Source organism: Gadus macrocephalus, chromosome 8 (genome assembly GCF_031168955.1).
Source record: "Gadus macrocephalus chromosome 8, ASM3116895v1".
NCBI classification, from domain to species: domain Eukaryota; kingdom Metazoa; phylum Chordata; class Actinopteri; order Gadiformes; family Gadidae; genus Gadus; species Gadus macrocephalus.
Genome location: NC_082389.1, coordinates 8,377,059 through 8,404,399, shown reverse-complemented (window position 1 = coordinate 8,404,399; position 27,341 = coordinate 8,377,059). Strand labels below are relative to the sequence as shown.

Here is a 27,341-nt window from a genome sequence, read left to right as displayed (position 1 = left end):
ATTATCTTGCCCTATATGGTTCCCAAAATACTTCCGACCTTGGGTCAAACCCAAATGCAATGGCGTACTGTGGAAAGAAGTATATTTCATATTCTATCATTCAAATTATCATTCAACTATGCCAACTTAACATTAAGCACAGATTCTGCTCACCAAATATACAGAGTACATGGTGTTTATGCCTTGAATTCATAGACATTATTTTTTTTTCGATGTCCGCAATAAGTAAAAGTAATAGATAAGACAGAAATGATGCTGCAGTCTCTTACACAGCGGCGGGCGGGCGTGCGTGCGTGCGTGCGTGCGTGCGTGCGTGCGTGCGTGCGTGCGTGCGTGCGTGCGTGCGTGCGTGCGTGCGTGCGTGCGTGCGTGCGTGTGGTAGTGGCACATTGCGTTCCCACACATGAACACACCCCAGCTCTCTTTTAGTGACAAAGAGAGACTATGTCAATGGGGACTATAAGCAAGTAAAGAGCAGCAGCATGAAGTATGTAAATATAGGACATGTATCCTTAGAGAGACACGTTGACGTGGCGCTTAGAAAGAGATGGAAGGGGATGATTTGAAGATTAATGTTATCATTGAAGCGTAGATCAGGTGCGAGGGTAGCTTGGCCAGATGAGGTTTGGCTTTTTTTTTGTTAGCATGATCTTAGCGTCTCTGTATCCCCCTTATCACCACTAGCTTCCTGTCTCTCTGAGGGCAGTGGTTAGGCCCGCCCGCTTGACATTAGTGTTCGCAATGTACAACACTCATGTGGTTAGAGTATGAACTTTGAATAAATACATATGTTTGATCTTTGTTTGTTTTTATATCTGAACGAGGATGCGTGGAAGCTTCCCCACACTAGTGTTTTTTTGGGTTATAAATTCTCTAAAGTTTTCACTTTTCCTCTTTCTATCCCCTAAGAAGGACATAATAGTTTATTTGAGAGAACCGTGGATCGGTGTCTGGACTTAACGTTACAATGTTCACATTCTGTACTACTTTCTGCTTGTCGTATGGAAGCTGAAAAAAAGTTAACCACAAAGCACTGAAACCTGTTATCACACTTTTTTTGGTGATAAGTCCTTCAAAGCGAGTGTTGAGCAAGAAGGACAACCACAAGCTCAACCCAGAGCTGAGAAACACTGAGAAACCTGAGGGGCTTTTAACATCGTGTCACTTCTCACTGTACTCTTCTTACTGTTTGGTGAGGGCCTGGTGTCCGAGACCTATGGCGACCTAGCAGTGGATTGTAGAGGAGAGATTCGGTCACTACATGTGCAGTGGATTACCACCGTGTGGATACAGCCCCCAATTTGGCACAACCCAACTCCACCAGATTAGACTAGGCTGAGATTTGACATGGTCTCTTGTGATGGTCTCCTGACCCAAGATTGAGCATTTTTTTATATTTTTTTCAAGGCTACACAAAACACCACTCCCTGGACGGCGTCCATGTTGAAATACCCCAAGCCGAACCTGCCGCTGCGCAGTATGTTAACAAGTAGTAATCATGGTTGTGCCATGTTCTCCCTCTCAGAGTTTGAATGTTTAATGGTGGACTCCTCATGGGGGCCATGGCAGAGATTACACAGTAACAGAAGACCCGCTTTACTTGGGGACTGCAGCCAGGATTATCAGCAGGCAGGCTTAGCCGCAAGCTTCTTTAGGATGCACAATGAACAGAAAGACGGCGGCTGTGGGAGAGTGGAGGTCGGGGGAACCATAACCCAGACCAGAGTGCCGCTTTTGTGGTTTTGTCTATAAACCAAGGGGAAGACCTTTCTGGTCTGGCCTGCATGGTTTGAATTCAGATGACTATTTACTAGGGTTGGTTTGTTTAAAACAGGTGGGAAAGTTGTACATTTGGCCACCAAGAGATACTTTATATTTAAAATGAATTCATATTTACTCTATATTGACATATATTGAAAATATATGTCTTGAATTGCCGTAAACTATCTACTGTAGCTTCTTTCCAGAGATGGCACATACGTGCCCTAAAACAAGCTCTTAATCTGGTCGGGAAAAAGTAGTTCAGGGAATTCAGTGAGCTAAGGAAATATGGCATGCAGGCTAGTCATTAAGTGTGCTTGTTGGCAGCAGTAACTAAGCCAAAGCAGGCTCTTTGAACAGCCAGGGAGAATCCAGCCAGAAGTAAGCCACAACAGCGATCAACCGTAGACCGACTGACCTGCTAACCATGGAAAGCAAACATGAAAGAAAACATGCATGTCACCAGTCCTTTAATAGTTTACATTACAACACAAGGCAAAACCACTGGCTAACAAACACTGCAGTGTTTCACACTTGTTCACTGCACTTTCAGGCAGAACGGCCACGCAGACACACAAACACACACTCACACACAAACACACACTCATACTCATACTCATACTCACACACACAAACCTGACACACACACACACACACACACACACACACACACACACACACACACACACACACACACACACACACAGGGGCGGCCCTGGGCATAGGCAGTATAGGCGAATGCTAAGGGCCATCCATCCGCAGGGGGCGCCAATTTATTTTTTTAGATATATTTATTTTAATTAATTTTTTGCATACTGTATTCATCTAACTTTAACTTCAATGTTTAGATTACTTAGTATCAGTAGTTATGTCGAAATAAATAACATGACATGTAAAATAAAAGAGCGCCCTAGTTTCCGTTCATTTTTTTTTCACTTAACTTGAGTGCTTGAGAACCAAACTAGATAACCATACTACATTTAATTATATTTACAATAATTAAAATCTGAACTCATATCTATTAATCCGTCAACTTCACTGGCTTCCGGTAAAACAACGCATACATTTCAAGATCCTTCTCACCACCTACAAAGCCCTAAACAACCTTGCCCCCTCATACCTGACAGATCTCCTCCAACGCCCCATTGACCCACACCCAACACGCTCCACTGTTGCCAACACCCTTATCCCCATCACCTGGACCAAATACCGCACCATAGGGGACAGAGCCTTTGCCATTGCCGCCCCTACCCTCTGGAACTCCATCCCCCTGGCCATCCGTAACTCTGATTCACTGCAGTCTTTCAAAAGTCATCTCAAAACACATCTCTTCAACATCACTTACAACACCTGACAAATCTTTTTTCACCCTCTCTCTTTCTTATTGTCCTATCTTTCTCTGTATTGTTGTTTTGTAGTATTTGTACGTATGCATGTATGTACTGTACTGTCCATTTGTATCCTTTTTGTTTTGTGTTTTTGTAAAGCGTCTTTGGGTACCGAGAAAAGCGCTATATAAAACCTATGTATTATTATTATTATTATTATTAATATTTTGCTTATGAATGCCTTTAGTAAACATCATGCATTTATATGCAGTATTTTGTGCATTATTGTATGCATGATTCATTGTCACTTGTTTTGCAAGACTTTTTTTTATCATTAAACGTTCTAATGTCTGCAGTATTTTGTGCATACCTTATTTATATTGTATTTATGATTCATTGCTTGTTACTTGGTTTGTAATAAGTTTTTTGTGTGTTTAATTTTCTATCTAAAATAAAAGAGTCTCAAAGACAAAGCTTTGCAGCTTCTCTGAGTGTATGAATATTGGTAGTCGAATTTACTGTGCGATCCACAGGGGTAGGGGGCGCCAGCAAAAATCGTACCTAGGGCCCCAAATTGGTCAGGGCCGGCCCTGCACACACACACACACTCACACTCACACTCATACGCATACGCATACTCATACTCATACTCACACACACAAAGACACACACACACAGCACACACACAGCACACACAACACACACACACACACACACACACACACACACACACACACACACACACACACACACACACACACACACACAGCACACACACACACACACACACACACACACACACACACACACACACACACAAACACACACACACACACACACACACACACACACACACACACACACACACAGCACACACACACACACACACACACACACATACACACACACACACACACACACACACACACACACACAAACACAGGTTTGTTTACTCAATTTTGAACCTAATAATTTTGGCCTGGATTATAATAGACTATTAATGAAATTTGTGAAAACTGTGTATTCACATTTAACGTAGACAGACTGACTTTTCAGATGCATTGAAATCAACCACTGAGAAAGAGACAAAAATACATAACCTCAAGCAGACACAAATTATATGTCCAAATATCATGCTGATATTATAAATGGTTAGTTATTAGTACATTGGTATATAGATAGGTATAGTTGTAGCATTAGTGTTAGGAAACATACTGATAAGCCTTCAAAACGTTTTTTTCTACTGCTAATTAGGATGAAAATTCCTGAGCTACAAGCTTTAGCAATGCCACATAATAAGATAAATTCTGCAAATATGCGGTCATGAAAAAAAAAATGACGACTACAATAGAATCCTCAAATGTGTGATTGTAGCTTTTGATTGGGATTTCAAAACGAAATGGAGCCCACCTTTCCAAAGTCCCGCACGTCGAAGAGGTCAAAAGCCTCAAACAGGTCACATTTCTTCATCCCGAATGCCTCACAGCACGATGTCAGGAAGGTTCGGATGTTCTTCAAACACATGAACTGCAAGAGACAACAACGGCGCGTATAAATATTCCCATTCAGTGGTGGTAAACGTTCTGTTATGTGGTCTGTTATAACAAAACAAGGATGGGGTTATTTCTTAGATTTTACTTTCATGTAAACCAGAATATCGACAAATTACTGACTAATATCAACGTCAATCAATGTTACCAATATTCCCCAACTGCAAGTATAGATAATGGCTGCAGCAGTATCTCATTTGATTTCCCGTCTGTTTAGTTTGAAGCAACCGCTCTGGTGAACATAACAAGCTGATCAAAGATTAGTGTTTTACTTGTCAGGATTCTTTGCTTTGCGGCAAAGCTGTTGAGCTTCACATGTTGGTTAGAATTATTAAAGATTAAAGGAACAGCATGGGATTTCTGTTTTTAGGGTATGGACTGCCCTTTAGCAAGAATTGTCATGGTTTTGGTGTTTTGTAACGGAGCTCTGAAATGTTAACGTGTAAATTCATTTCTCATGTTTTTGTTTCCTGTCGCACACGAAGGGCCAGTACAGCCACCACCACATTCTATGTGTAGTTTGCCACCTTGTCCATGTAAATATTAAAAAAATAAACTTGTGTTGTAGGGAACCTATCGCTAAAGATTCTGTCTCCTTTGTTCGTGGATATAGGAAGAGTCTTAGTATAATTTGAACTTCACAAAAATGTATTTTGAAATGCTTCTTAATGTGTCAAAATGGAAGCGAAGAAGAAAAAGGAAATGGGGAAAAAAAAGAAATGAGCTGTAGCAAGATTCCTGAGGATGCATCTCAGCTTATCATGGCTGCACATCGAGGAGACGCCTGCTATTACTCTGACAACCCCTTGGGCGCTTATTCCCTCTGTGAGTAAATGGATAATGATGATGACGATGATTATGATGATGATGATGATGATGATGATGATGATGATGATGAAGATGATGATGATGATGATGACGACGATGAGGATAATGATGACGACAGCAATGGATGAAGATGGCGATTGTTTCCGAATTTTGGAGTAGTTACTACAGTAAGACAGCTTGGGAAATATGATATTGGTTGAGCATAATATGTGAGATCCATCAGCACAGTTTATTGGCTATGGTTGCTAGGCTTGCTTGACTCCCAGGGTGAAAGGTTGAGGTCCCAATGTCTACAGCCTACCTGTAAGCATCCTTCAGCAAGATGCATCTTGTGAACTAAAAGTACTGCTTATGGTAGGTTTTTGACTCACTCATAAAATACTTATTTTTAACATCCCTCTATCACCAACTCTCCATCAAATCATATTTGTTTATTATTTGACAGCATGAATAATTTACCCAACTCAAGAGTGTATCCCAATATGAAACAGATTTAATGAGATGTGTATATGAATGCAACGAATGTCAAAACAATTTAATTAACACCCCAGGTCATTTAGTTTGTTGTTCTGACTATTGAGTCCAGGATTTGCATTTGTCATGCCTTTAAAAAATTGCAACCTCTCTTTGACCATAGAGAGAAATTTGCCGTACCAGGTATGTTCTTTATTCCAGTAAATCATAAAAAGCCCCCCTTAGACCACTTAGAGAACATGCAGTTCCAGGGGGTTCCTCCAGCAGGCTGTTGGGTATGGTTGTTTTTATTATTTTCCTTTAATCTTGCTCCTCTGACTACTCAATATTAATCTGTAACACTAGCAGTACTTATTCTGTATTTTAACATGAAGGGCTAGGTTTTTTGTTTACGTTAGGATTTTTGCAGGAAGGGAGTGGGGTATATATATTTTTTGTATTATCAACATTTTGTATGCATATACATAGTGTGTATCCTCTAATCTTTTTAAGTCCATTTACAAAGAAAAAATTGAAAAAGTTTCAGGAACTGTTTATGATTATATTCTGGACCAATAAAAATAGTTTAAAAAAAATTGGTTTAATTCATGATGTATAGCGGTCTTGATTTTTAGCGACTTAAAGCAGACTTAATATAGGGTTGTCAGTGTGTGGGTTAACCATGATTTATTACAAAAGGAGCAATGACTTTATTGGTCGGTTTGTAGACTGACTCCTACATTTCAATGGGTCTGGATGCTTGCTGATTGTGTGTTTGTGTTTTTCATTATGATTTATACTGTTTTTCATACGTTTATCATAATTGGATCCATCTGAAGCTGATAAAAGAAATAAACTCCAGTTAAATTGAAAAAAAACACCTCATATGTTATAAGACTAAAATCCTGTGATGAATTACAGTACTTTGTATTTTCTTACTTTCTTTCCCAATATTTATTCACAAGACAATATTTTGACATGAGCTCTGTGCCCTGCTGTACACTGCAGTCTTGGATCAGAGGCACATCCAGGGATAAATATAGAGCATTTTAAAAAGAGAGAGAGAGAGAGAGAGAGAGAGAGAGAGAGAGAGAGAGAGAGAGAGAGAGAGAGAGAGAGAGAGAGAGAGAGAGAGAGACTCATCCACAGTACACTGCACCATGCAGCACTATAATATACACCGTTCCCCGGCCCATTATCCTTATGCTCGCATTTCCATTTGAAAGATCTCAGAGGCCTCAGAGGGAGACAATGCAAAGGGCCTTTTAAAAGTCTCCAGACCCACTGACACACATGAGGTTCCCAGCTATACCAAGACGGCCTACAGCTGCAGGCCCCGGTCACTTATTGTTCTCCAGAGTGATGGGTTTCCCCCCTCTTCAGCAGACAGATGTACTGAGGCCCGACGTCATGTGGAGCAACACACTCTGAGAATAGTAACGGACAGCCTTAATATATAAAATATTAAATGTATTTCAATAACTAAATTTGGGAATGTCGAAATGTGAGGTTGTTTTTTCACTGCATGTACTGTATTTATATGTATCCGATTGTATTTGTTGAAGTATTCCTCAATTCAATTTGTCTGTTGTCTTCCTGAACAAAAAGGTTAATGATGTTTCACAAAGCACATTTTTAATATAGCCTTCACTGATTTGATCCTATGTTTATTTGTCATTAAACCCATCCACCATTTGAAATACTAGTTTGTGAAAAAACACCAGTTATATAGGCAAAGCTAGACATCAACTATGAGTTGCTGACCAAATAGCATTAGTTTGTCCAACTATGGGTGGATCAAAGTCCAGATAATATCAGTCTCTCCTGTGGCCAAGAAAGGAATTCTGGTCTTCCCTTGCTTGGACCATTCCCTCAGGACTCACAGAAGGATTTCAGAAAAGCAGCCCCTATACTCTTGTCATTGCCACTGTATGAGCCATGACATAAAAATGAAACCAACCCCACCCAACCAAGATTTTTGTCGTAGGCTGCTTTTGTTTTCCTGACCTAGCCTCTATTCCTCAGTCTTCAGATGGGAATGTTTATTTCTTGAGGTCGACAAGGGAAACGCATGCTTGTGGTATACATTATGCCACAATATTGTAGGATAAATAAAACATAGGCTAACAGAAACAATAATCTCTTTCTCATCCCGAACCCCTAATCCTGTTCATCTTTCAATTTATTTATTTTTCTGAGCCTCATTGAGTCCTGAAGTGAACTGAACCCAGCGTTGTTATTTTGTATAGCATGTGATTTAATGAAACAGGGGAATTCGATAAGTGTGTGTTAAGCATCTGAAGAGGAAACAACACCCCTATGACCTACCTGTGACATTTGCGGTCTTAGGTTGATTTCCTTCAGGTTGATAGTTTGCGGTTTCAGGTTGTTCAGAAGTTGGCAGAGCAAGACCCCGTCCCGAAGGGTCTGGGCCAGGTCGAAGACCTGAGCGGTGTCCGCCGTCACTCGGTGGTTCACCGGGAGCACTTTGCAACTGATAAGCCAGAGCGCGCATTGCCTCCAATACTCCATGTTGTGCGAACACAAGCTAAACAACCATAGTCTAGCCAACTTAAAAAGAAAAAACAAGTAGCCTACGGCGTCTCTACTTTAAATCGGTTCGTCACATTTAGAGCTTCTTCATTGTATGCGTCTTCAACATAAGGTTCCCGTAAGGCGCGCGGGCAAGTCGTTTCGGGCGCTTGGGCATCGCCGAGCGCGTGTGAACCGGTGGATGACGAGCTGCTGTTCGAGCTGATCGCCGCTCTTCACTGGGTTGGCTGCAGCTCTGTGTGGGATTGGAACCTCCTCTCACAACAACTTCCTCTTCCTCTCTTTCACTAACGTTTCCATGTGAGTTAATTCGGACCAGACAGTGGGGAACAGACAGAGCAGGGATTCAACAACGCATCGAAAGGGTTGAAGAGAGGACCATGTATATGTCTGCCCTGAATTATTGTGTTCCGTTTAATGTATCATCACAAATGAATACGGGGTTATTACTTTCAGCCACTTTTGAACTGAACAGTAAAAGCCAAAGGTTCTGAGTTTCATTAGAATAGCATAGGCCTAATACATTCGATTTACGAGAGAATCAAGGGGTTGGTTAAGCATAGAAACAGCGGGGTATCTATGAGACCCTGTCATTAAATAAGTGTATGCTATGACAAAAAAAGAGGAAGGGAACAATGGGATTCCTAAGTAACCCATGGTGAGAGAGCCCAGATGTTTCCCTTGAAACCGATTATCGTCATAAACCTGGGCCAACATAAAGTGCTGAATAACACGTAGGCCTACGCTCAATACGGTTTGACCTAAATGATAGCACAAATAGCCATAGTAGTGAACGCTTGTGAGCTTCTTGTGAGTTGCCATTTCCACTAAGCAAAAACATATGACACCGATATTGGTGTATTCGGCTACATTAACATATGAATAAAATATAATCATTTACATATAAATATAACTCATTCCAAGAATCAACCAATGATATACCAGTCAAACCATTAGTTAAAACGGTCCGTTTTAACAAATTAATAATTATGCTTTCCACAGTTTTTATTTTATTTCGACTTTTTTATATGAGATGCCTACTGGCCATTCATAACCTAAAAACAATGCATAGTAGAACAGTCTATTGTAGGTGCGCTTGTGATTAGATTGTAAAATAGCCTAAATAAAGCGTGTATAACACCGGAAATAAGATACATATATTCAAATAATAAAATCGAAATAATAGCAGAAGTAGAGGCAAAACATGATTAACTCTATGTTCATAATAAACTAAATATTGTTGATTGATCCAACTTTAAAGAGCTGCGGAGACATCCGGTCGCGACAGAAAACAAACACGCACGCCGGAAACAGAATAGAAACTGCAGTCAAAACATAAACAGAGCGGTCAACCTTGTGCCAGCGCAGGTACCTTACTCCTCAGCCCTCACTCACGTGCACATCCATGTGGTGTGCCTTTCCTTTGAGATCGTCATTTTATCACACATAGCACGACTGCCAGGTTAAAACCAGCGAGGACCGACGGCAGCAGATCCGATTTAGGACGAGCCTGACAAGTGTACGCTTCGTGGGGCCTTCGAGGTAACTTCAACGTTAGCCACGCTAGCCTCGACTAACGTTACCAAGCTCAGTGCTCGTTTTAAAAATAGTTCCCACTTCGCTAGGCACCAGTCCGGACAGTGATATCCAAGTGTCGATACATCTTAATATACATTGGAAAAACGTGCATGTGTAATGTGAGCTTGATTAATCGAAGCGGATCTGTTTTTGCGGATAATATAATGTACAACATAATGTGAAAGAAGGCATCAACATGGCCTGTGTGGCATAGCTGACGACCGAGGGGATTTTCTTGTTTCGGTTTCTACTGTGTGGCGTTGGCTGAAATATCTGTGTTTGTTATGGGCCAGTTAAATAGCTGGCGTCCACCGCGCTACCTGCTGCAGTGCTTTCACGCTGTCTACCAGACAATGATTCATCAGCGTTCATCCAATAATGTCCACTCAATCATGCGAGTGCATTAGTTGTTTCTGTAGCACCTGTCGAGTTCAAATTGGTCCTTAAAAGTAGCTATGGCGATGTTTTATGTGTCATTAAAGGCTGTCCTGTGGATAGCGGGAGGCCAAACTGGACGACATGGCAGAGTCTGACGGGAAATCCAGCGCTACTAACGGTAAGTGATCACGACGGTGTTGCAAATAATTTTTCGCAGAATAAAATGTTTAATGCGCACCACCTTTTTATTTCACAATAATTTGCTTTTGTGTCAGGTGTCGCTGAGAGTGATATCTCTGAAGAAACAGGACAGGATACACTTGATGAAGGAAATGCCTCTGGGAGCAAAGGAGATGAACAAACTGGTAGTCAAATATTCTTATAGTTCCAGTACAGTCTTTTTAAAATATTGTTGTTTTAACTTGGCTACCACTGTTTTTCAATGAGTTCATACCCAGCCCGCCTACTAGTCTGTGCTTTGTAATGAAACTATTTTTGACCACCCTTTTTTTTTTTATCTTGTTCCTTTTTATAATCTATAGGTTTATTTAACCTAACTCCCTATTCCCATAGCCCCCAATCAGCCGGGAGAAGGGTCTCGTGTCTCGGAGCCCTCTGCACCTTCAGACGCCGAGTCAGGGGTTGGGGGAGAGGGAGGACGCGAGGAGGAAGACACGGACAGCATGGACGGCGGCGGCCTGTTCTCCCTGACGGAGGACGGCGGGCGGAAGCGCGAGGGCGCCAGGAGAGAGCGGGCGAGGGCGTCGGACGGCGCCCGGCGAACGGCAAGGAAGCGCAACCGACCGGCCCTCGTCCCCAACCGCTCCTCCACCACCGACGAAGACGAGGACGACGACGAGGACCACGAGGAGGAGGACGAGGAAGAGGAGGACGAGGACGAGGAGGACGCACAGGCCATGGAGATGTGGCTGGGCTCGGACGTGACTGACCTGCGGGGCCCCACCTGGCGGGCGGTGCCCTCGCTGCGCTCCCGGGAGATCGGGCGCAACTCGCAGCAGTTTGTGCGGCGGGTGTGCGGCGCCCGCGGCCTGGTGCAGCGGCTGGAGCTGCAGGGGCGGCTGGAGAGACACACGGGCTGCGTCAACACGCTGCACTTCAACCCGTCGGGCACGCGGCTGGCGTCGGGCAGCGACGACCTGCGCGTCATCATCTGGGACTGGGCCGTCCGCCGCGCCGTGCTGGAGTTTGACAGCGGCCACAAGAGCAACGTCTTCCAGGTCAGCCGGGGGCTTGAAGGGTGTGGGGTCATTGGGTTGGATAGGAGCGATTGCATGTACTTTAAAGGTCGCATCGTCCAGTTCATAGAGGGGGACCTCGGAGGAGTGGTGAGAGGGGGGGGATGGGAGGCTAGAAGGGGTGGGAGGCTAGGGGGGATGGGAGGCTAGGAGGCTAGAGTGGGTAGGAGGCTAGGGGGGATGGGAGGCTAGGAGGCTAGAGTGGGTAGGAGGCTAGGGGGGATGGGAGGCTAGAGTGGGGTCCCATGGCATGGCACCAGGTGTGGGTTGATTGGCCATTGCAAGCCGTTTTGGAAATCTGTCCCTTATGACATCACAGGTGGGCGTGTCCACCTAGACATGTCATGGGACCTTTAAAGGTGACCTATTATACCACCAGTTGTGAGTGTGTTTTGCCGTTGCAAGCCGTTTTGAAAATCTATAAATAGATAGGGATAGATGAGGAATGTTTGCTACAGTCCACTCGGTAGGCTGGTAGGCTGATCTATCCAGCATACATCTACGTGGACACACCAACTTGAGATGTCAGAAGAGGCCGATTTTCAAAAGAGCTTGTAACGGCTAATCACACTCACACCTGGTTCTATAAAATGTCTCCTTTAACTACCTTCCTTCAGTCGACAACATACTGCTGGATAGAGCTGGCCATGCTGCCAAGTAGGGAACAATCTGACGTCCCCAATGTTTTTTGGGGAAGCACTTGTCACATGCATGCACATTTTGAGCTGCAAGAAGATGGAATAAATTTGAACCAAATGTTTCAACTGGTATTAAAGTGAATGATCTTCCACGCAAACAAAGTGAAATTAATCTGCAATCCTGCACAACCAAATCGAAACCAGTGGAACCTTTTTGTCCTTCTGATTGCGATGAGCCACCTCGTTTAACCCACTAATTACGTGTGGCCCTTCCCTCAGGCTAAGTTCCTGCCTCACAGCGGCGACAGCACCCTAGCGATGTGCGCGCGCGACGGACAGATCCGCGTGGCCGAGCTGTCCGCCACACAGCGCTGCAAGAGCACCAAGCGTGTGGCCCAGCACAAAGGGGCCGCCCACAAGGTACACGCCCCCACTCCCATTTCGCATTTGACCACTTCATTTCATGGAGTGGATTGGAGGCCGATTTTAGGCATCGTTGATGATCAAAGTTTCCGCCTCTTCCTCTCTGGTTGTCTGGTCATCCTGAGCCGTTTGAGGTCACGGGGGGAAATGTCATCATCCAATATCGTTTAAACGTATGTCTGTTAAGCCCTGTGAGACTTAACTTCCTCTATTGTAAGTGCTGATGATGATCATGTGTTGGTGGCGGTGTGTGCGCGTTCCAGTTGGCCCTGGAGCCCGACTCTCCCTGTTCGTTTCTCTCGGCCGGGGAGGATGCGGTGGTGTTTGGTATTGACCTGCGCCTCGACCGACCCGCAAAGTGAGTGTTCATCACACGCGTACAAAAACACACACACACACACAGAGACACATAAAAACACACACGGACACGCACACAATAGAACATAATCCCCTTCCCAACTGGCCAGATACTGAACCCATGACCTCTGTCGACATGCAATGGTCCATGGTTGACGTTCCACTCAGATTTACTTGTTACTATTGTATTCCCCATCACTGGTATGTCTGTTATGAAGGGGTCAAGGTCCAATAGTATGTTATGCACACAGTAGCACACAGAAGCTGATTGCGGCCTATCTTCTGCCTGAAACCCAATGAACCAACTGAGACCCAAGCGTGGTTCTTGCTTTCCTTTTTTGTTCCAGCAAACTCACGGTTGTGAAGGAGGGCGATAAGAAAGTTGGGCTGTACACTATCTTTGTCAATCCTGCCAAAACCCACGAGTTCGCAGTGGGCGGCCGAGATCAGTACATCAGGTGACCGTCCAGCAACAAATCACAAAGCCCTTTTTACTCTGTTAATAATGAAATGATGGTGTTTTTAAGGGTTGAGCTCTTTAATGTAATGCTTCATATCTCTGTCTAGGATCTACGACCAGAGGAAGATCAACGAGAACGATAACAACGGCGTGCTGAAGAAGTTCTGCCCCTCTCACCTGGTGTCCAGCGAGTCCAAGACCAACATCACCTGCCTGGTGTACAGTCACGATGGCACAGGTAAACATTTGGTCCACGACTTGGAGTTGGCTTCTCGGTTCAGCCATTGGGGGGGGGTCGCACCTGCTCACACAAGCGCCAATGCTTATTGACTGTTGATTAGTTCTTTGCTCGTCTACCAAGTTAACTAAGATGGATGGCTGGCTTCTATTTATGTTGGCTCTTCAGTTTAAAGGGACCATGTTATACCACCAGGTGTGAGTGTGATTAACAAGCCGTTTTGAAAGAAATCTGATGACACAGGTGGGCGTGTCCACCTAGATGTATGTCGGACAGATGAGCAACGTTGGCATAATATGTCCCCTTAAACTTTATCCAACACTGTCCTAGAATAGAGATGAACTCCAATTGTGAAAGGTACTTTTTTAGTGTGCATGAACCAAACTTGCAGACACTGTGAAAGCGCGCATGGTCAGTTGTAGCATCATCCTTGCAGAACTGCTGGCCACTTACAACGACGAGGACATCTACCTGTTTGACTCGAGCCACAGCGACGGAGCCGACTACCGGAGGAGGTACAAGGGCCACCGCAACAACGCCACAGGTAAGGAGCCGTCACCGGCCCACCCCATCCCAGCGGCGTCTTGTTTATTCATTTATTTGATTTATTCACGCTTCATGGATGCCCTGCTATAAGAGAGAAGTGATTTGTTAAGTCCCAAAGCTCTCGTCTCAACTAGTGCCGTTCGGCTGGCTTAACACCAAAGCCCTCGATGTAACCTGTTTAGAATTCCACCAGACCATTGTCTGTCCCTCGTGATATGTGGCTGAGGACAGGTGATGAACGGGGTGAACCCAGAGTTGACTTGAGTTGACCGGTGTTATAATGTGCCATACTTTGAGGAAGTGGTCCTCTGTGTAACGCTTTCCGCTGGGGGCCCTATGTGAGTACTGAAAGCAGGCTTTTGGTCTCGACGCAATCCAACAAAATCTTTAATCCTTTTTGTGAGGCAAAGCTTGCTAAGCTCTCCACTGAGAAATGAGCAACACAGCAGCGGCAGCGGCGGCATCTTGTCACGTGACCAAAAGCATTGGGCTAGCCCTGGGGTGTTTGGTGGCTACTGGTTCACGCACGCACACTCAAAACCGTTCTCTCCCGCTCTCCTCCCTCAGTGAAGGGGGTGAACTTCTACGGGCCGTCCAGTGAGTTTGTGGTCAGCGGGAGCGACTGCGGCCACATCTACCTGTGGGACAAGTACTCGGCCCGCATCGTCCAGTTCATAGAGGGGGACCTCGGAGGAGTGGTGAGAGGGGGGGGATGGGAGGCTAGAAGGGGTGGGAGGCTAGGGGGGATGGGAGGCTAGGAGGCTAGAGTGGGTAGGAGGCTAGGGGGGATGGGAGGCTAGGAGGCTAGAGTGGGTAGGAGGCTAGGGGGGATGGGAGGCTAGAGTGGGTAGGAGGCTAGGGGGGATGGGAGGCTAGAGGATCCCAGGGGGATGGGAGGCGTAGAGGAGTCTAGTGGGGATGAGAGACGGTATCAATACAGAAACTAGAGATCACAGTTCTGTGTTTCAAATGCAAAGTATCGTTTCTCATGAACTGCTGTTCTGTGGGCTCGAGTTCAGTTTACTGCAATACTTCAGTTTGTGTTAAAAGATTGTAAACGCAGTTTCTGTATTTTACACAAAAAAGTGGTGTTTATGATCTGTTCCCCCTGATGTGATACCGAAAGCTGCAGCCAAAGCCACTATTGCTCCTCCTACGTGTGAAATGCTGCCGATTTTCCGTTTCTGATCTGCTTCTGCTATTTGCTGTAGATATTTAAGATACTGTCTTATTATTATTATTATTATTATCCTCAAACCAGTGCCTTTGTAATGCATACTGCATTTGAAAACACCATTCGTGACATTACATGATAGTGGGGACTAGGGATGCGTAATGCCTTAAACACGGCTCTAATTGCTCAATCCCCCTGTCCATGTTGTCTCCCCAACGTGACGTCATGCAATGCATTCTGGGGGGGATGAGAATCAACAGCAAACGGCTAAAATAGTACCTACTTTTTCGTATGACGTTCCCTTTTGTGATACCCAACAACATTAAATACAATGGACAACAGTTTCAATCTTTATTAACCAACAAGCAAATTGCACAAATTAGTTGGGAAAATGTACCCTGGAACACGGCCTTTAAAAGGATTCCTTGACTCTGCAGGTGAACTGTTTGGAGCCCCACCCCCACCTGCCCGGCATGGCCACCAGCGGCCTGGACCACGATGTCAAGCTGTGGACCCCCACCGCTGAGCAGCCCACTGGCCTCAAGGGCCTCAAGGAGGTATCCACTCGCTCCCTTCCTCACTGTGCCGTGAGCAGGGTTATCGCTATTGTGTTTATTATTATTATTGTAATTACCATACCAGATTTGGATGATGTATCAGGATCTCGTAGCATTAAGATGATCCTCATTGCAGACAAATGGCATCAGATCGCCTCTCGGTTGTACACTTTTGATACCCCGCTCTGACTCACCCACTGACTCACTCACTCACTCACTCACTCACTCCAGGTGATGAAGAAGAACAAGCGGGAGCGCGACCAGGACAGCGTGCGGCACGGCGACCAGTACGACACCCAGCTGCTGTGGTTCCTGATGCGCCACATGAGGCACCGTCGGCCCCAGAGGGTGAGCCCTCGTCTTACGGTCCCTAGAACCTATCCACCCCCCCCCCCCCAACCATGTGGAGTGGGACACTAGTGGTGGGTCATTATATTCCAGTGGAGCGTGATGCCTTGGTGTCAGTAAGAAAGTTGAGAGGCTCCTTCTGTAAATTTGAATGAATGAAAGATTTTTATTTGTTAATGTACAGGTACAAGTACGGCAAAATTTGGGAGAGCACCCAAATTTTTAGGAGGTCATCCGATCCTTTTTACTCAAGAGTCGCTGTGTATAATTTGTGGGCCGTTCTCCAAAGGTACACATACAAATACTATGATACCCCTTTTTGGTGTTGAAATGTTCCTTTTTTTATTTTTCTCTTCGTGTTACTGTTTGTACTGTTCCGCAATATGGCAAATCAACTGAGGAAGGCTTATGTCACAGTATTTGGATCCCTATATCAACAATATCCATTTGGCTTTTAACAACTTTCTGCTTTTGAGTTGAAAGTCTTGTCCATCACGGACGCTTCTGATTTCGATTCTCAAGATCACGGAAGCTCCTGATTCTCTGTCGCTCCTCTCTCCCAGGCTCGTCGAGAGGGGGCCGATGGTGACACGGACGAATCCTGGAGCTCTCCAGACTCGTCGGACGAAGAAGACGGAGGCCCAGATCACGTCCAGTGCATGTCTTCTTGAGCCACAAGCGCGTAGTAACGAAAGCGCGCACACACACACACACACACACGCTCATACTTTGTTGCCCTTAGAAAATCGATGCTTACGGGCAAGCACTAGCGACACACTGGCACACACGACAATTTACCAAACGCTTTATGCACACACACACAAAGAGTTAGTTTTCCTGCTAGAGGTGTACAAAACGGGCGACTTCTAGATGGCATATGCAATTAACAAATCCTGTCTGTTTTGGTTTTTTGTCAAAAATCCTATTCGACCCCCTATAACGAAATCACTCGGGAGGTCCTGTTGTATGTCCATACATATTTCTTATACTCCTGCCAAATACCAACAACGATATACTGTGCATGTATGAACAGACCAACACCTCCATTTAGGCACCGTTTCGGTAGGCTGCGACATCACCAGCACCCCCCGTCTTTAGGTCCGGGTAACCCCCAGCTACCCCTTGATGAGGAGGGTTATGTACAGTATTAGTCTTGGGCAGAAAGGAAGGCCTTGGACTCGTCGTTTGGAACGCGTACCAATAATGTGGCGCATCTTCTAATTTCTTGGCTGATGATCTCTTGTTTCTAGCTTTGCTTTACAATTTTGTCTTTTTGCATAGGCGCAGAATGTCCCTCCCACCCCCAACCCCTACCTGAATAACACACAAACAATTAACGGCACTGTTGCCATACTGTACTGTGGCTCGCTCACTCTCTCTCTCTCGCTCTCGCTCTCGCTCTCGCTCTCGCTCTCTCTCTCTTCCCCCCCCCCCCATCGAGTGTATTTTGAAATCAGGGATGTCGAAGATTGAAACGCAGACAAAACAAACAGTGCACTTGGGCACTCGGACGTGGGGGGGGGGGGGGGGGGGCTTGGAGGGAGCAACAACATGCTAGCGATCGTAACGCCTGTGCTCATACTACCCCTTAGCTCCAGGATTTCATTCCATAAAGGATTAGTCGTATATTTTTCAGCTTGAAGCAGATTTCTACTGTCTGCTTTTTTCCTGTCTTTGTGAGTGGAGGGGTTAGCACTTAGCGTATTTGTCCTTAGGATGAATTGATATCTGCTTCCAGCAGTGCTCTCTACCTACTTCTTCCCTCTCACTCATCGTCCCCGCACTTGGCCCTGGATGCGATCCTTCAGTGGGGCGGACAGACGTGGCTTGTAGTTCGGTCACTGCCTATGAGCCAAGGGGCAGGGGGAAAAAAGATATTGTTTGCACTTGAGTAACAAATCTCTCCGGTTCAACTAAGGCAGTTTGTGATGTGATGAAGCCAGTTTAGAGAGAATGGAAAGAAGGATAATATGTAGGGGGATCAATATGCTTGCAAGTCATTTTTTGTGTGAGCGATTAAGTCCAGCTTTAGTCATTTTCTATACTAAGTCTAGTATAGTTGAATTTCTATGTACATATATACATATATGATAAAACTGTAAAAAAGAATACAAAAAAAGTTTGACTTCCTGAATATAAAAAAAAACACAAGATGTCAAAAAAATTTGATTGGTATTAATGCAGAGATTTATATTCTATATGAGAGCAAAGTAATTTTGAAAATCGAAAGAGGAACGAGACATTTTTATTTTTCCTTTTACAGCACGCGTTCGTCTGTATTGTGCAGTTGGAGCACACAGTTTGACTTTCCAAATAGTTTTGGTTCCCTTTGTTTAGGAACCAATGTATCTTTTTTAGATCTTAAGCTGTTGGTATATAAAACAAAATCATATTCAGATGATCCTGCTGGCTGTATTTGTTTTGTTCTTGTATACATATTTAGGCTCTTGAACAAGTTTCTTCCCATCACTGCCTAATCTTGCGTTCTGCCAGTTTGGTTTTGAAAAAAAAATAATGTACGATTTGTGCAATAAACAAAAAGACAGTGGTCCTTCTCTGCATTTTTTTATGCTTCCTCATTGTGTGAAATGTAAGTGTTTTTTCATTGCAACTGTTTGAGGATTTACTTTCGAAAGACTAATGAAATCAAAATAACTAATGAATTGATGGTGCTTTTTACACGTGTCAAACATTACATCGAGATTTGCTGACAGAACGATCTATGGAGGCTATTGTAAACCGTGTGTCATACTAATAGTAAATGTTAAAAGTGGGTCTCTGGATCTAAATTTTCATTGGACTTCTCATTTTCCTTGGCTCTGCAATGGCTATTTAATGCCTGTATAAAACATTGGTCGATCAGTCTAACAATGGAGGCAGGAATAGATAACAAACTGGGTCATTGAGCCAAAAGTGTTTAATCAAACACGTCATCTTGAACTGCTGTAGTCTTTGTACAAATATACAGTATATGATCCTTGAAGTTAACAGATTGCCATGCAGAGATAAGGAAACATCTGGATAATTTTATTTCCCTAGTGTTTACCTTTGTGGGCATAAAAACTCAACGCCAAGTAACAGTATTATCAAACTGGAGGGGCTAACTTTTGATTTGGAGAGCGAAAAGATGTAACGGAGACCCTGAAGATCACACAGAACGAGTGGCGTCTTTCGACATTGCTTGAACTACTAAAACAAGATTCTACTTTATTTGTCGACAACAAACCCGCCTTTGTTCCAAACGAATTAAAAGGATGAATGTGTGGAGAAGGAAATGAAATCACAAATTGTACATGATTCAACTGAGGACGAATCCTCCAGAGTCAAAGGCAGAGGGAACACCTTCTCATTTCTGATAGTGGCAACTCCAATCCAAGCCAGAAAAACAAAGAAAAACACCAAGGCTGGTTCACAGGTGTTGTATAAATAAAGCCCTTTCAGGATGATCTTCGAGGCGTGTCATTGCAGTACCGTTGCTGTGCACTAGGAGGTGCCATTCTCCCCATTGCATGTTAAGACACGAGGCGACCCACAGCGGATAGGATTGAAATGACGAGGCGCAGTCAGAAATATCAAAAAGAGGTACTGTTGTAGGGTCACAAAGCTCAAGCCACACGGGTGTCTGCACACACACAGAGCCAAGTCAGTCTCATTTGGAGTCTTAATCCAAAAGCCACCGTGCGCGTCCGGGTCTCACTCCTTGTACTCCAGGAACTGCTGCAATCTTTTCCGGTGTTCGGCGGACATCTTGATGGCACTGGATGAACAGGAAATAGAAAATGTGAAAAAGAATTCCTTGGATTTCTTTAAATAACAAGGGGTTGCATTAGGGCTGCTCGATTATGGAAAAAATCATGGTCAATTATTTTGATAAATATTGAAATCACGATTATTCAAACGATTATTTTTGAGTTAAAACATGGTGTATTTATTCAGCATGTCTCTCTCAAAGAACAAATTGTAACTGAGAACTTTGAGATTTTGCCTTACCAAAATACACAAAATGGCCAAAAAGAAAATGTTCAAATCTAAAATAATGTACAGATATGTATTCAGCTGTTACTAAAACATTTAGTAAACATAAAAAAAAATCGAAATCGCCATAAAAATTTGATTAATCGCCCAGCCCTAGGTTGCTTAACCAGCAGCCTTACTTCAAGTGATGCCCGAAGGTGGTGGTTATCCTGTAGATGGCGGTCTTGAGGGTGGCCCTGAGAGCGAAGCGCAGCGTCTTTGAGGTGCAGTCGCCCATGCTACAGGCCGAACGGAGGGGCTTGCTGGAGGCGTGGGGCAGCTTGAAGTGGCGGTCCACCGCCTGGAGGCGTTGGAAGGGAGAGACGGTACACATTAAATACAAAACGCAAAATAAATATTGAAAGTATTGATATGAAAAAGTCTTGTTTGACTGAGGCGGCAAGTAATATTCCAGGTCTTTATATACATTAATTGTTATCTTCTCATACAATTCAGAGGCCTCATAATCCAATGTTGCCTTTGAATCGTACGATTAGGGTTAACCCATACTTTGGACTCTTTAGGGAGTCGTGTTTGCATTGTGAATAAGCCATAGCAGTTTACCTCTTGTAGGACTAGCATGCTACCGAGAATGCTGGGTAACGTAGTCTGGACCACGCCAAACTTGTCTTCAGTGAAGGAGGCTGCCACAAGGTGAGACAGCCCTAGTGGAGAGGCCAAAGGAGATGTATATACGTTTTAATACAAACAGCAATACGAATGTACAGCAACATTTGAAAATAAACCAAGTCTGTCATCATAATAAGCCAGAACCATCTCACCTTCCAGGGCCCAGATGTGTGACTGGCTGTCTGCAAAGAGGGCCTGACTAGAGGCTTCTGGGAGCTGTAGGCAAACGGTACTTCATTGAATTGGACATTAAATCCGTTGGTTGCATGAGGCTACACACATCATCATTTTAGAACTTTGTTGCTAAATAGCCGTACTATAATCTAGTTTCCAAGTTTATTTACCAGAACTCCAAACACAAGCAGTAAGGAGACCAACTATGCCAAATCTTGCAGCAGCATTTGAACAAACCAGTGGAAGAATCAACAGGCTGCAGATTCCACACAGTGTTTGTTTAGTTACTTTATTCATCAGCACACTATGTGGTTAGAAGGACAGAAAATGGTTGAAATAGAACCAAATCTACACTACAGCAAGAATGACTACCAACCCACCAAAGCAATTATAGACCCTATGATTTAGTTTTAACGGATAGGAAGGAAAATATTAAAAAAACACAGAAATGTATATATTGTCTTGGATCGATAAGGTTTCAGCCTGAAAACCAACCTATTCAAAAGCTTTCCCTGCCAATCCCATGGAAATATGGAGCTCCTCATATTACTGGAAGGACACGTTGTGCTACATGACTCCTTGATTGGGGCCCTTTAAGTAATCAGTAGGACTAATGGTAACATGTAGAAGGATGGAAAACCAGCTGGTGCCATCAAAGCCCGAATAATTGATAGGAAGGCGGTTGGGTGATCTAGCAAAATCCAATACAAATCTGAGCAGGAGTCATAGGTGAGCCATAAATAAATCAGGCTGTCAGTAAGCGGGAGAGATTAGCGGGCATGGAACACACAATTGCTCCCTGGCTCCGCCAGCGTGCCCCACAACCTTACCTTGTTGAACAAATACATGACCAGCACACGCCGCCCCAGGAAGTGTTTCACCTGAACGGGAGAGTTTGGGACGGAGAAGAAAGAAAGAAATGAGCTTGAAATTTCCCTTTCTTTTGAAATTAGAAAAGGGTGTAACACTTTTCTTTAAAAAAGAGAAAGACGTTTGAATTTCTATTTGTTTATCTATACGTATCATAGGGGAACCTATGAGGGTGAGCACCTGTTCCTTTCGGTTGCGGAGGAACTGTGTCACGGGGCTGGGTTTGGGCTCAGCCGGGTGCGGGCAGGGCGCTGAGGTAGGGGATGGAGACAGACTGCCACTGGTCCCAGTATCTGCAGGAGGAGAAAAGACATAAAGGTGATGTCGTTTAGCATATGGCCGCAATGTTGGTGGTCCACAGCCGATTCTCCCCCCCCGACCCCCCCCCCCCCCCCGCAAAAAAAACAAAATAAACAGCAGATGGCATTTCAAATGTAACAAGACTACGGTTGCTTTTTTTGGCACGTCAACTTAATGGATGCCAAATTGTAATGGATTGAAGTCAAATTGCCTTCACCGCCTGTGTGGAGTGTGGTTCACAAGGAAAAAACCGAAAGCCAAAACAGCTTGGCTATCAAAACAAATTGATAATAAAACTAACGACAAATATAAAAGGAGACTCCATTGAAACCAAACTCTCTGGCCTTCTCTCCTCATAGGTGCTTGTCTCGAGGCATTCCCTTCCACAATGCATCTTTAATACCTTCTCTTGATTCTGGACCCGTCTTCACATATCCAGCTTCACTTTGGCCAATTCAATGCATTGCGTTTCCCAACGGTGTCACCGTCCCTCCTTCCCTCTCTTGAACGCTCATCTCAACACCTTTCTGTTCCAACACTTCGGCTCTTCCGCCACCACTGCATAGACCCCCCCCTATTTATATTCTATCTTTATTTGTGTTGTTGTGCCGTCTTGTTCTGTGTGTGCTCTTTAAAAATAAAAATAAAAGCAACCTTGGGTATGAGAAAGGCGCTATATAATAATAAACGTATTATTAGTATTGTAGTCTGTGCTAGTCACTAAAGCAACCACCACCACCCCCCCCCCCCCCACCACCACCAGGGCTTACCTGTGGTGGCCGACCAGAGTTGGGGGCCCCGCCTCAACAGGTGGGGGCTCTGCACCGTCTCGCTCCAGGGGGAGTTGGGCACCAGGTGGGGGGCCAGGCGGCGGAGGGCCCGGGAGGAGAAGGGGCTGTCCAGGTCTGAGGTGAAGGGGCCGGTGTTGGGGCTCATGGGGGCGGCGGCCCCGGCGGGGCGCAGGAAGGCCGACCTGGGGGTGCTGATGTCCTGGGTGGCCGAGAGGCCTGGTGGAAGACACACATTGGGAGTTGATGGAATAATTCACACTTCAGGAAATGACGGCCCGCGGTTTTCTTCCACTGATTTTGTGTTTATGGCGTCCCCATTGGACAGCACAATCTCCGATTGGCATGAGCAGTGTATGACGATTTAGAGATGCTTCGTTCATTACGCCGCCGGGGTCTGTAGAAACACTGCACATAGTCGCAAAGCGCAAAACGATATAGAGCGTGGTGTACCCGAGCTATCACTGGACACCGACTTCTTGTCGCTGCCGGCTGAATGCAGCTTGGCCCGCCCGTTGATGGCCACGGTCTCGTGGTGGGCCACCAGCCTCTGGGTGAGGTCGGCCAGGAGCGACAGACACTCGCTGCTGAGGGCGTTCCAGTTGTGCGGGTGACCACCTGATGACAGACAGACAGACAGACGGACAGACAGGTCACCTGACGGAAAGGAGCCATCATCACCGGAATTTGTGTTGAAGCCGTGTTGAGATGGATTTTACTGTCTGAGTCATGGGGGATTGGGGGGAGGGTGGGGGTGGATGACAGACCTGGCTGGCTGAGGCTGAAGACCTGGGCCCGCCGTGAGGGGGAATGCTGAGAGAGCAGAGCCAAGTCCTGCAGAGCTAGAAACTAATTTGCGAAGGAGGAAAACAAATTAAACCCCATGGTTAAGGTGGTCTATCCAAATGATCAGAGTAAAATAGATGTTGAAAGGCATGTCGTCATTACTCAATGCATTGTTTACCTTCAGTACCATGGGCTGCTGGCCAGGGAGCACTTTGGGAAGACACCGATCGGCTTGCTCAGTGAACACCGATTGCACGGGAAAGTTGTACACCTAGAGGTTGTGTTTTTAAACAGAGGGCAGATGTCAGATCCTAAAATCATAGTCTAGCAACCAGACGACTCTGTTAGCTCATGTTTTATTTCCTCTTGTATAGGAGTCTTGCCCCCCTCCGTTTCAGATACAATTCCAGCAGACATTGAACCGGGTCAGGCCAATCACAACCGTTTATCCAATATGGGGCGGGTTTAATACCATGACTGTACAGAGGGGCGCCCTATGGCAGCACAGCTCAGGCATTTACGTTAAACCACCTGGATGGCTGTTGCCGATGTGTCGCATGTTTCTTTGCTCTGATTGGATGACGGACTATCCAATTATGTCTAAGATTTTGGCCTGCGTCCATTGATGATAACCCATGGACATCCAAAAATGAACAGAGGTTCCAGACCACTACGCATTTGCGAATTGGTCTGTCGATGTCAGGCTAGGCTACCATAATCTTATTATGGGATTATAATATATGTATATATATATCCTAATTCTAAGAGAAACACTGCCCTCTAGTGGCTCAAACAAGTGAAATAATGACAAAGGTACATGTAAACAAAATTAAAAAGTCATTTTCGTAGGCTGAATGTATGGATGCTAGTTACAATGACAATCGCACAAAGAGACTCAATGTTTTGGAAGTACTTCTAACAAGAGTGGCTTTGGTTTCTACCCAACAACAGGATATCCATGCCATAATTAAGAATAGGTCATGCATAGCATCCTGCGTGTCTGATTGTGGTAACCCCTTCCACTTAAGTGCGGCTCCAGTTTCTCCCTAACAACAAATATACCGGACGATATCCATGGCACACTTTTAACATACATGCAATGAAGTGTCTGCATTCATTGCGTGTTAGCGTTTGAGTAAACAACTTCCATCGAAGGATGTTTGTGGAAAAATGTGACAATTATTTAAATATGTAACCCTGACTCGTTTAACCAGATTCAAGTCCAAGCGCCATTTGCTGGTGGCAGGCTTTTTGACCCTTAGGACCAAATTGGTCAGATGAACATACCTCAGTGACAAACACCCTGAAGAGCAGTACGGTGAGGTACCAGGTGAGGAGGAGGAAGGTGCCACTGATCCACAGGTGGTACAGCATGGCGAGGTCCAGCAGCCCTGCTATACTGTCCAGAGGGTTCAGAGAGCTGGGGAGAGAGGGATGGACCATTGAAGAGCACATATATATAATGTCCAATTAGGTACGGGTCCCTGTCAGGGGCACGGAAGGAGAAGATGTGAAGGACTTATCTGATACTGTGTACAATGCATGTGTGTGTTATTAAGAGGTATGGCACGACCAGCAGTACGAACCTGTTCGACTGAAGACTCAGTGTGTCACAGAGCCACGATCTAGGGATATAACCTGCAGATAGAATGAAAATAGTTTGATGTTGAGGGATCAAAAAGTATGTCTTAAATTGAGGGTAACAACCATGTTACCCTCAATTGGTCCAAGGTGCACCAATGCAAATAAACTTCATGGCATCTTCAAAATATCAACCCATAACAGTGAAAGGGCTGTTAGGGTGAGTTGTCCAATTAAAGTTAAGTTTGCACCAGATAGGGTGGGACTTACCCAAAAAGAAGTAAACCGCAAGGAAGTTCCTGGTGAAATAGAGAGATTGAATGGCACTGCATTTCACCACCAATGGGAGATTTCCCTTGAAACGAAGATATTTGTATTGCTAGAGTGGGAAACGAAGCAAAGGACAAAGATTAACGATAAACCGAATCCTGAGCCCTTGTGATTACCCAGCCAGTATGTAATTCACACCACTATAAACTATTAACACATACCTGAACTGCATGAAAGGGCACATAGTTCATGTTGTGCATGACACCAAACAGACTGTGACTACAGCCAACAAAGGCCCCGAACAGGATCAAGACAAGGTGGTATTCATTCAGGCACAGCTGAGGATCACTGCATAGAAAAATGACAACAAAATAAATACTAGGAAACCGACCAAAAGTTTGTTTACCAATGATTAAAGCATAGCACCTTGCATAAAAACAACAGTGGTCTTCTTACCCATCAACCAGAGTGCACACGGAAGCAAGATTCTGGTATCTGGGACCAATGGTGAAGGCACAACACCAGGCCACTATCACCCCCATGATGCAGTGGACCACGGCGTGAAGACACTGCCGAGGGTGGAGAAGCTGAGCCAGGAGAGCAATTTTTGAGCAAGCAATGGACGGGGTAACTTCAGAAGAAAAAGGCAGAAACAGAAAGTTTAGCATGCAACCAATGTTACACATTTCAGAATGTATACTTTTGCAAGATGTTAACGCCAGTGAAAAACAAAAGCACCACGTCTACACGTTTCTACCATACCATACAACCATGCCATTCACTTACCCGTGTAGTACTCAAGGTTGAAGAAGCCGACCACGACCACCACTCCGCATAACAAAACGAAGGAGAACATGGTACTGGCACTCGTCAAAATAGACAGGCATTCTGTAGACAACACAAAACACAAAGCCTTAGAAAAATACACTCAGAGATGATGTTAGCTATTGGTAGCGGGTCGTCTGGAGCACGGGATGGAGTGAGCGCTGACCTGTGATCCACTCGATGGGGTGGAAGAGGCTGACTCTGCTGAGAACTACGAACAGGGCTGTGACCGGAGGCAGCAACAGGACAGCCCAAGCGATGCTGGCAGCAGCTCTCCAGCAAACCACCTACACACAGCCTTATCATTCGTTGTAATGACATAAACAAACTCTACGAGGGGGTGGCTGATCGGACGTTTGTTTCTAGCATAGATCATACTTTTAAAAAATGGATCAAGAAAAAGTTAGAACGATTATTCACATTGTGCTGGGCTGGGCTTATGTTTAGCTGCCTGGTTAGCAGAAGTTGACAGATCCGGCTAGCAAGTAAGGGGGCTTATAAAGAAATCGGGGTGAGTTACAATACTTGCCTTGCGTACAAACCAACAGTTTTGCTCCGCGGAAAACATGTCGGTGGAAAATTAAATCCAAAATGCAACGGCAGTGTCTTTAATTCACTCCTACTTCCAAGTCTTTTTGCAGTAAGATACGTTCCCCATATCGCGCGCCTCATGCATT

General features: G+C 44.8%; 3 protein-coding genes across 5 annotated transcripts in view; 1 reads left to right on the top strand and 2 right to left on the bottom strand.

The window, feature by feature from the left end:
* The window catches only part of vav3b (vav 3 guanine nucleotide exchange factor b), a 52,312-nt gene extending 43,574 nt beyond the window's left edge, over positions 1-8,738 (bottom strand). Inside the window, exons 1-2 of the mRNA XM_060058593.1 lie at positions 8,249-8,738; positions 4,500-4,616 (exon numbers count right to left, since the gene is read on the bottom strand). Coding sequence (XP_059914576.1) covers positions 4,500-4,616; positions 8,249-8,452 — 321 coding nt within the window. The 5' untranslated portion in view covers positions 8,453-8,738. The remainder of the gene's footprint in view (positions 1-4,499; positions 4,617-8,248) is intronic.
* A 1,008-nt stretch (positions 8,739-9,746) lies between these two features.
* On the top strand, positions 9,747-18,285 carry dcaf8 (DDB1 and CUL4 associated factor 8). 3 transcript variants are annotated; one of them, XR_009526914.1, is made up of 14 exons: positions 9,747-9,841; positions 10,534-10,607; positions 10,705-10,794; positions 11,003-11,667; positions 12,603-12,743; positions 13,010-13,104; positions 13,451-13,561; positions 13,671-13,801; positions 14,238-14,345; positions 14,915-15,045; positions 15,959-16,078; positions 16,310-16,426; positions 16,611-16,715; positions 16,990-18,285. XR_009526914.1 is itself a non-coding variant. In XM_060058598.1 (13 exons), exons 2-13 carry the CDS (start codon positions 10,571-10,573, stop codon positions 17,095-17,097), a joined length of 1,854 nt encoding a protein of 617 aa, XP_059914581.1. In that variant the 5' UTR covers positions 9,748-9,841; positions 10,534-10,570; the 3' UTR covers positions 17,098-18,285. The 3 variants fall into 3 exon arrangements, 2 of the variants coding, with proteins under 2 accessions (XP_059914581.1, XP_059914583.1); XM_060058598.1 differs by lacking the exon at positions 16,611-16,715 and having other exon boundaries at positions 9,748-9,841; XM_060058600.1 differs by lacking the exon at positions 16,611-16,715 and having other exon boundaries at positions 9,781-10,015.
* Positions 18,286-18,442: 157 nt separating this feature from the next.
* On the bottom strand, positions 18,443-27,334 carry ndc1 (NDC1 transmembrane nucleoporin). The gene is made up of 18 exons (XM_060058597.1): positions 27,194-27,334; positions 26,831-26,951; positions 26,626-26,727; positions 26,296-26,470; positions 26,061-26,187; positions 25,840-25,948; positions 25,575-25,626; positions 25,276-25,408; positions 24,167-24,259; positions 23,970-24,051; positions 23,656-23,820; positions 23,185-23,421; positions 22,295-22,407; positions 22,075-22,125; positions 21,223-21,286; positions 21,005-21,105; positions 20,581-20,741; positions 18,443-20,183 (listed from the first exon to the last, which is right to left on the bottom strand). The coding sequence occupies exons 1-18, from the start codon at positions 27,230-27,232 to the stop codon at positions 20,120-20,122; spliced, it is 1,989 nt and encodes a 662-aa protein (XP_059914580.1). The 5' UTR covers positions 27,233-27,334; the 3' UTR covers positions 18,443-20,119.
* Positions 27,335-27,341: the final 7 nt, after the last annotated feature.